Source organism: Argiope bruennichi, chromosome 1, assembly GCF_947563725.1.
Source record: "Argiope bruennichi chromosome 1, qqArgBrue1.1, whole genome shotgun sequence".
Lineage (NCBI taxonomy): Eukaryota > Metazoa > Arthropoda > Arachnida > Araneae > Araneidae > Argiope > Argiope bruennichi.
Window position 1 is genome coordinate 89,933,181 of NC_079151.1, and position 10,321 is coordinate 89,943,501.

Below are 10,321 nucleotides of genomic sequence, written 5' to 3' on the forward strand. Positions count from 1 at the left end.
CTCGTAATGTTATGTTAGAGACAATGAGTTTTCACCTTAGTAATCCTACGGGGCTATAGAAGACCCCCATGAAGTACTCTACTGCGCATGCGCAGATGATTTTCGTTATAAACTGCATATGTTAGAGACATGGAGTTTTCACTTAGAAGTACCCCCGGGGGTTCTCTAAGTGCACAAAATTTTGGATTCATTGCGCATGCGCAGTATGGAGTATGCTTAATATTGGTCAAATCAGTGTCGGATCGATACCATAGAGTTCCTATGGGTCTCGATGTCGATGACGTCAACTTCCACTCCGACCGGAAGTTGTTATATCTCTGCTTTTATGCAACGTAGAGACGAGTGCGACCCGTCTAAACACTCGTCTCGATAAATAGAGTCGAATGACATTTTTACCGAAACTCGGGTGTCGGTAGAATCCGAGATCAGGTCTCGAAATTTACAAATTCGCTTTACATTGCATTTGCTTGTATCATTGGATAGTACTCAACGAAATGCACGTAACGATATGAGTTCCATGTTGCTACTCGGAGTGATTCGCGAGTTACGGATTCTCAAAGTTGTAAAAAAGAGAACGGAAAAAGAATATGATGTTGTTTTGGTTAAGGGAGGGTGAAGCTCGAAATCGCGTAGGCAATGAATAAATCATAAATGGGGCTAAGCTTTCTCCCGATGAAGCCTTGAAAAGAAAAAAAGAAAGGGAACAAAAGAGCAAACAGAGGCCGGAACAAAACCTTCCAAGACAAAACCTTCAATCCACAAAAACGAATGATGAAAATTTAAAATTAGAAACTGATCGAATGAACGTAAAATAGCTTTACAACGGGAACGAAGAAAGCGTAAACATATGCCGTGTGCTGCAGATTCTCAATCGCAACACAACTTCAAACACAGAACGTGTCCATTTGGATTCTGAATCACAACCATCAACGTTCAACGCAAAACGTCTCCGTTTCGATTCTGAGTTTCATATATCGCTTTCTACGTATAAGCAATTCATCGAAAAAAAATGTCCTCACATAATAACTTGAAATTTGCAATAGCAGATTTCAATTTTTCTTGTCTTTTTTTTTTGAATTTATTTTATATTTTTTATATTTGCTTTTAGTTTCAATTTTTAAGATATACACATATCGTTTTAAATATGAGACATTAATTAAACCAATTTACTAAACCTTTTCTTCATTTAAATTTATTTGTTAAACTATTAAAGGAAAGAAAATAAAAAAAAAGGATTTTGAAATTATTATTAAGCAAATAGCTATAAAATTAAGGATAATAATGAAAATGAGCTAACCTCTGCATCGTTTCGAACTTTGTCGAGTGAAACAATACCTTCATTTCTTTCGGCCTATAAAACATAAACACATTAGAAATGAAATAAGACGGATAATTCCAAACCATGCATTGAAATAATTAAAAAGAATACCTACTTTGCAAATTAACAGAAGCATATGCTTAAATTTACTTTGGCAGTCGTTCAAAATCGAGTCTTCTAATGTCTTTCCAAATCCTAAAATTAAAATAAACCAAGAAAAAAAATGTTTATTTGAAAATTTCGAGTTTATTTAACTTGTAATGCAAACAATTACCAAAATCGTTTGGCTTATTTATAAAGCAAAGATAACAAGTATATAAATTCAAATAATATAAAATTTTAAAGTATGTCATTTTAAACTATTTTATAGAAATTTATTGCACTTACTACACTGATATATCTCTTTAATTTGCCTGATTTGAATGTTAGTAATGGTACACAAAATCTCCAACAGCAGATCATCATCTTTGCCTGGACCATATATGGCCCTTCTTATTAACTTGGCATAATATTCTGGAAGAGGCATCAGCAATAAATCAATAACTTTCTGGAAATGGCCAGTAAGTTTGCAAAGCAGTCGGTCCCTAAGTTCCTATAAAGGTAGACTAATATAAGAAAAAAAAAAGCATTTAGATAATCTGTATATTTAAAAGAATGTAAAAAGCAAACGAAATAGTCTAGTTGCAACCATTTATTCGATTTCGCAACTTTTTTTTTCTAATTGTGGTGAAACCGATCTCTCCATGCACTTGCTTACCTTGAAGCATGCGCAAGCAATTCAGCCACCAGGTGAAAGCGGAAGTATAAAGGATTTTTTTTAATGCAAATACGTTTGAGATGTGTAAATGCGCACTCCGTATAAATTGTGGATTAAATCAGAATGAATCCTTTTTACCTTTATTTCTGAAGATCAATATTTAGCGATTAAACAAAGGACAATCAACAACCTTCTGATGACCGCAATTATTTTTTCCATAATATGAAAGCTTATGATCTTTAAATGTACTAAAAAAACTGATTGCATTCTACCACCCTATATTTCAATAAATATGTTATAATTGCTAAAATAAATGCTTCGTTAAATATTTAACATTTTCTTTTCTGTATTATTATATTATTGGAACAGTTTTAAAAATAAAGAAATATTAGCTTATCGGAAAATTCTCAAAATTTGTCTATATTTTTCCTATGATCTACTCGGAAAAAACATCGTTCCCATTTTTTGATATCTTTTAAAAATTAATTATAACTGTTCTTCATGCAACAAAACTACTTCTTATCTAAATTTCATTTTCATAAAGCATTCGATGGCCAAAAAGAAAAAGAAAAATCATTCATATCTTCATTGCTATGCATTTCTCCTGGGACAGAATTTGCCAGCTCCATACCGAATTCCCACCCCTTTCTTATGAATGGTCATCACTTCTCGATATGCCATCACTGGGCGTCTACTCTTCTTCCTGTCCAATTTCTGTGATATTGAAAATAAAAATTTAACACAGCTCTTAACCTCAACAGCTGGATCAATTTAACCAATTTTCGCCGAACATAACAATTTCATCAGTTTGAAGAACGGTTAATCAACTAGCAAGCTCTATTATTATTGTATAACTTTTATTTATATTATTGTAACTTTAGTTCTGTTGTGATAGGATGTAGTTCATTTATTGAAATAACTAAGTTATTATATTTAGTATTTTCCATTCTTCAGCGATAATATTACAGGCATTGTTTAATAATAACGGCCTAAGCTATGCGAAGTCCTTTCAGTAACAACGATACCGTGATCATGTTATCCACCATAGGCTTGGCGTAGCATAGCCAAACATGTCTCTTCAGCCAATAAAATCCAAACAATCAGCCAACTATCAGGAACAACGAAAACGGGATGCTGTACTGCTGCGATTGGTTAAAGGAGTATCTATTGCAAAATTTGCAGTTGTTTTTGTAAGGGAATAAGATCTCTCGAATCCTCTGTATTTATGAGAGAACTGGTTGCGATGTTTATCAGTATAGTGGTCTCTTGAGAAAGAATCCATCGTGAATTTAACTCTCTCGCTACTAATCCGGCCCAACGTGGCCATACCAGCGCTATTTTGGTGGGCCGGTTTCTATTTCAAACGAGGGGTGCAGAATATAAAGAGAGAGCATTCTTGTGATAATATCCCTCGTCTGAAACAGAAACCGGCCCACCAAAATAGAGCTTGCATGCCACTTTGGGCCGCGTCAGTAGTGAGAGGATTAAATATGGGTTCATAAATTTACAGTTCACTTAATTGAGTACTTTTCTGAGTGTTTAGAGTAATGAATCAAGTGATATAGAGTTAAAATTAAAAATTCAATTGTGATGAAATTGTGATTTTTCAATAATGATAGAGCATTCTGTTTAATTAGTTATGTTTGCAAACTGGTAAAATAAGACCGGTTTTTGAAATTGGGGAAATCTGCCATATGGTCTTTTTTATACAGCAATAATTCTCAGAAATAGGCGGATAGATGATCGTTTTCATCTGATGTAGGGTTCTTGATCATTCTTAAGACATAAAAGCTGGCGAGATCGGTAATTAGATATTTTATTTAGGGGTTGTAATGAGGAATTTTGTTAAGGTTTTTCACTGCATCGTATGTACACTGAAGGAATGTTTTTTTAGATTCTTCTCGAAAATGGACGATATTTGAGAACAGTGAAATACTGATGGTGTTTCTAGGTGGCATTAACTTTAATCATTTCCGATAAAAATCGACGAAATCGTTACTGCAGTTCTGGTTGGGAGACTGGCTGTTTCGTTTTGCTATTTAATTTAAATATAAAATTTTTATGTGAATAACTGGTCGTTGAAGGCGGTTAATGTTATCACACAAAGTCACATGATATCGAAAGAAAATTACTCGTAAACGTGAAGGCTGTTTCAAGAGTACAACCTAAACAAATGAACAAAGCATACTGCTATAAAAAATAAAAAGATGTGCATATTTTATAATTAATTATAAAATTGACTATAATTTATTTTTATTATGAGCCTTAGATATTGTTATTTACAAAAAAAATCCCATCAAAATTGAATAACCCTTTTTACTTTTTTGTATATGAAATATACAAACATATAATGTTGTAATTGTCAGAAAAATTCGACATCGAGATTGTTTGCGAATATCCACGCTTCAGAATTTCCTGAATCCGAAAAAACATATTTTTGGAGTTATGTCACTTTATCTATGAACACGATAGCTCAAAAATGCATTGTGCTTGAGCGATGAAATTTGGCTATACTTTTAATACCAAATTTATAAATTTCTAAAAAAAATTAGATTAAATTCATTGAAGTAAAGTTTCTCTATCTGTCTTTTAGTATGCATGTTAACAGGACTACTGAAAAATATGTAGAGACATGCAGATGCAATTTGGTTTACAGAATTTTTTTTAGTTAATTTAGTGTGTTAAATTTTTTTAATTTAATTTAATTGAACCTAGGTTAAAGAATTTTACAGCAACATATATATATATATATATATATATATTTACGTTGAAACGATGTAGAAACCATTTTCGTACGGAAATATTTTTGAAAGTTATTGAAAGAAAATATCAAAATAATCAGTTATTAATCAATCTCTTATTCAATTAAAATTATAAATAAAATTTCAAAAAAGCGCACCGAGGCTTACATTCTCGACCTCTAAAGTATATCTGGAACAAATTTCGTAGCTGTAGATCGAACAGTTTGGCCAATACAGTCCCAACTCACGCACACATGCATGCATTTTTATTACAAGTAGAGATTATTGTCAAAAAAATATTCCATATTTTGAAATTTCATTATTGGGAAAAGAAAAAATTGCAGATTACCTGATTAAACATAGATTTATAAGTTTCCATAATCCGTTTCCGTTGTTCATTAGTACGATTTCCAAGGATGTGAATAAGAGTTTCATCGCCATTTTTTCCTGTCACAAACATTAAAAGAAAAATTATTGATATGTTAGGAAGGCAGGATTTAACGAAGCTAATTTAATGCCAGTATCATCTTAATGAATTTCAAAATCTTAATAATTTATGTGCCAAAAACTTATCATCTGACTCGGAAAAAAATACATATCTAAAAAAGTAATTGAGGAAGAGGAAAAAATAATTTTTTTATTTATTTACGTCCAATACAGGCTAATCAATGAGATTTTGCATATCACTGTTTTAGGTGATTTTAAATCATTTAAACGGCTACCTCAAGGAAAATCATCCAATCAACGAGCTTCGTTTCTACAAAAAGATTGTTAATTAATGTACAATAAAGAAATTCAAAGCTTCAGAACTCGACCAATTTTGACCGTTTTGATTTTTTTTGTCTAAAATATTGTGTATCAAAAATACTTCCAAAAATGACTCATAGAACAGGGACAATATACAAAAAGCTACATTTCGCAATTTTTTCAACAATACATAAAACATAATTATTTATAACATTTATAATATTTTTGTAACTGAAAGTTTACTTCTATCTCTAACGGTTTACGAATTAGCTATAGACCATGGTTAGTGTGTTCCGCATATGTCTATATGTATAGATAGAAATATATAATTGCGTTAAGCTATGAGAGGTTATTCTTAAGCATTTCTTCTTTACTTATATGAATGTAACTATTGAATGTAAGGAATATGAATGTAACTATTGAATTAGGGAATATGAATGTAACTATTGAATTAAGGAATATGAATGTAATTATTGAATTAGGGAATATGAATGTAACTATTTATCCGAACATTTCTGGAATGAAGATAAAAATCAATATTTGGCGTGGGAAATATTAAAAATCAAGATAAGCATATAAAAGTTTTGATTAATTAAGTGTTGAATTTAAGTTTAAAAATTAATGTGACTACAAAATGTGTACAATTAATATAAGGTTATTCCAAGATTATATATGAAATCGTGGCAAAATGTATATTAGGTTTTTTTTTTGTTTACAAATGACAAATGCAAATATTAAATGATAGCATTAAGTTAAAGATATGACTTATTTGATATTTTTAGGTAACTAAAGAAATTAATGAAAAATTTCAACCAGTTAAAGCTTTATTGTACTTTTCTAGCAGGCCTATGTTTCCTCCATTATTTTTGAATCTATAAAAGTTTGCGGTGAGTAAAATGACTAATTTTAAGTTATATTACCTAAATTATTAATTGCTTCATTTAAAGCCACTGCATCACTTTCTGAATCAAAGGGATGATGAAACTGCAAAAAAATGAATAACAATTTTTAATATAAAAATTGTTTAAAATATTATGAAATTTTGAAATATTTTAATGTGAAATTTTTATGAAATATAAAAAATATATATAATTACAAAAATACTGTAAAATTAAAATTTTTGACAAAAAATATCAGAAAATTTATCGATACATTTTTGTACATTCCTGTTTTGGAAACTGAATTAGAATTTTAATTTTCAAGATCATAATTATGTTCTCAGATTTCAAGTGATGAAAAAAAGTTACTATATTGTATAATTCAAATGTCTCTAACAAAAAGTGAGTTAACATCAAATATATCAACTGTTTTTTCACAATATGTAATGTAATAAAAATGAAGCAAAACGTCCCTTAAAGTATTATTTTACGTTAATTACAGTTACAGAGCGCATTCATCGATTTTCAATACTCTTGATCGATAAAACCATCTAATTGAATTACAACGTATCACCGTTTCGCTTATAACGAAAAATAATTTTAGTCTATGCATAACTCTAATAGGAAAATTAGTGATAAAATGAGATTTTCAAAATCTTCTGCTAAAATACTTGGTTATACAATATAAGTACAAGAAAATTTAATGATACATTCTTTTGAATTTTTGATAAATATGCAACGAGTAACCTTTATAGATCCAAAGATTCTAAATTTTCTTAATATTGTTAAGGTTTTAAGTAGATTCATTTTTAACTATTTCGCTAAATACAAACCCGATGCTTTATTTATATATATTTTTTTATAACTAAGCAAGCCGATAATTTTTGAAGACACCCTTAAAAAATTACCCAATTAGCTTTTTGGCTTTATAAATTTTTAGTTTAGTTTTAATTTTTTTTAATTCTTAGTTTTTTTAAAAATACATTTTTTTTTATCATTTGAACTAGAATTTGATATTAAAAACAAACGCAATTATTTATATTATAAAATATATAATGAATACGGACCCCAGATTGGAAAATGTCATAAAAGTATCGCATATGTCACAATAGGAACCTGTATATTTTAAAATAAAAGCTTCTAAATAATTTGATTTAGATCATATTTATTACTTTAATAATGAACGTATGATTTTATGTTCCGGTCACAGTACTTCAATATTCTTCCATATCATCTTAAATCGTTTGTTTTATAAATCTTAATAAAATTCTTCAGCTATTTGTTTTATAAAACTGACAGTTCAGAATTATAAATTTACAATTTTGCAATTTTCTTTCATATTAAAATTCTTGCTTCGTTACTTATATTTAATGGATTCGTTTATGCCAAATTTCGGACTAAATTCCTTAAAATGTTACATTGACATTTGTATTCTCTGCACAAATATATTTTTTACAGCTGAGGAGGAAAGTTGTACTATTAAAAATTCTTTTTTTTAATTTATCTATCATTGCTTTATGAATGATTACATTTTCTTACTGATGAAAAATATTTTTAAAAAATATCATTTCTCCTTTTGTAATTGTAAAACTTTATGATCAAAACTCAAGTATTAAGACTCAAATGGCGTATTTTCAAGCATTTGCTTCTTTTAAATGCTTTTGAAACAAGTTCATCGAGGTAATATAATGCATACAAAAATTAAACTTTTTATAACATTTCTTTATGATATTTAAAGTATTCAATATTAAATAATATTTTATTAAATAAAATTTAATAAAAAAATTGAAATTACTCACAATTACAGTAGCCATGGTCCCAAATATTCAAAACCTGTAATGAAACATTTCAGTTATAGAGTAAGTAATAACAAAGATAAAAATGCATCGATTTTTATTTTAATTAGCAAGTCCAAGACAAGAAAGACATTAGAATGTTTCTGATAAACTTTTGACAGAAATTCAAACGAATATTTCTTCCAAAAAAAGAAAGGTTGTGGATCAATGAGGGACCAGATTTATTGAACTCCACCCCGAGACCCTGGATGGAGAAGGCATCCTAAATAATGGCAAAATACAATAAAATATTATAAAAATAAATTAAATTAAAATTAAAATCTAATGAAATAAGAATTTCAAAAGAAGTTAAAAGCAAGGAACAGACAGTAAAAACATAATAACATAATTTTCTACAGTTTTACTACTTTTTCAGCAGGCTGTTGCCCTCCTAATTGCCTTGCATTATGGTGATCATTGTATAATGAAATTTTAAAAAGTGGACATTTCAGAATTAGAAAATTAAAACCTCTTAATATTTTTATATGAATTATTTATTTACATATAAGAAAATAGAACAATTCAGAGCATTTAATTCAAAACTGGGATATATGTATTTTTTTCAATCTAGAACATAAGAGTTGAAACTCAGGAATGGAAGTCTTGTCATTTGAAGCACAATTTGATATTCACTCTTAGGATTTTAATAATTGTTTTTTTAGTCTATTTATACAAAAAATAAATCCAGTTTCTATTTTTTAATTTAATTAGTTTATTTCTAAATAAGATGATAATGATAATAATTAAGATAACACATATAAAAGGGGAGAAAACTAAGCCAATTTTCTTGACTTACAAGGCTGAAGAAGTCTTGAAGCAGAATGATCCAAAGCAGACGATTTTTCACCGTTATCCGATGCCACTGGCTCTTCTTAAAGCAAATGATAAAACAAAAACATCGATGCAAAAGACATTAATGAATTTGACTGAAAACATTTCCTAAAAATGATAGCACTCTTCACGATCAATCACGTAGGTAGTAAAAAGACTGCCAAGTTGATGCTGAAATTTTATTGGTCGATTTCAGACTGCCGAACTAGCCAATCCTGATTTACCTTGGGAGTTGCTCGGTTTGGCGGGACTTCAGTTATATCTAACATTCTTTTTTCATCTAATTCCTCCATTTAGTTATTTTTAATCATATCAGAATAATTCGATGATTGGTCCGCGAAAGAGCAAAGATGATTCCCTGACATTTAATATCATTAAGAACTAATGTTACATTTTTGAAGCTATTTTGGTTGATTTAATGTAAATTTCATTTACATGCCTGAAATGGAAAAGTAATTATTTTTATTTCTATTGCTGAAATTTTACTCAAGAGATATCTCTGAAACTAATCAAGTAATTGGTGAAGACAAGGTTCGCTACATAGTTCTTAAATATTAATATGCCAATTGAGATAATATTAAGCCTTTTTAAGTTCCACATTACAGTTGATGTTAATTATAATTAACTAATGCTAATTCTTCAAGGGAGGAATCGAAAATGGATATTCTGAAAGTTGCTACAATGTTTAAATTGTTTCGCATTAAAAATAGGATCTAATTTTATTTTATGTCGAATCAATCAATATTAATAAAATTATTTTACATTGATTTCAAAATTAATTAAATTAAACTAAAATTAACAAAATTAATTTTTAATATTTAATGAATGGCAGCAGTTTCAAACAAGCTAGAGTGGTCTCCTTGAAACGTTCACGCATATTTCTTAATAAACGTGCTTTTTCCCTTCCACCTGGACAATACTGCGGACTTTGGACTAGGCTAGGTCCGTTTGAAATACTCAGATTTTTATTTTATGGTTTCTCCACTTGAATATTTTGGTTATGCATTATAGAGTAAACAAATGAGGATGCATTTTGAATGCCATTCTTCGATCAAATGAAATCAAAATTTGAAACAAAATTACAATTTTGGTCACATAACAATTTTGATTCATCTAAGTTGTTTCACTTTTGTCGTATTTATATGTATGAAAATGTATAGATCGACAGGTAATCAAGTTTTAGACAGATCTGGCTTATAATTTTTATATAAAAA

At 29.1% G+C, this 10,321-nt stretch overlaps 1 protein-coding gene across 1 annotated transcript in view; it reads right to left on the reverse strand.

Annotated features, from left to right (window-relative positions):
• The window catches only part of LOC129971902 (annexin A13-like), a 53,230-nt gene extending 44,039 nt beyond the window's left edge, over positions 1-9,191 (reverse strand). Inside the window, exons 1-7 of the mRNA XM_056085883.1 lie at positions 9,073-9,191; positions 8,241-8,274; positions 6,484-6,547; positions 5,166-5,263; positions 1,706-1,910; positions 1,434-1,513; positions 1,298-1,351 (exon numbers count right to left, since the gene is read on the reverse strand). Coding sequence (XP_055941858.1) covers positions 1,298-1,351; positions 1,434-1,513; positions 1,706-1,910; positions 5,166-5,263; positions 6,484-6,547; positions 8,241-8,255 — 516 coding nt within the window. The 5' untranslated portion in view covers positions 8,256-8,274; positions 9,073-9,191. The remainder of the gene's footprint in view (positions 1-1,297; positions 1,352-1,433; positions 1,514-1,705; positions 1,911-5,165; positions 5,264-6,483; positions 6,548-8,240; positions 8,275-9,072) is intronic.
• Positions 9,192-10,321: the final 1,130 nt, after the last annotated feature.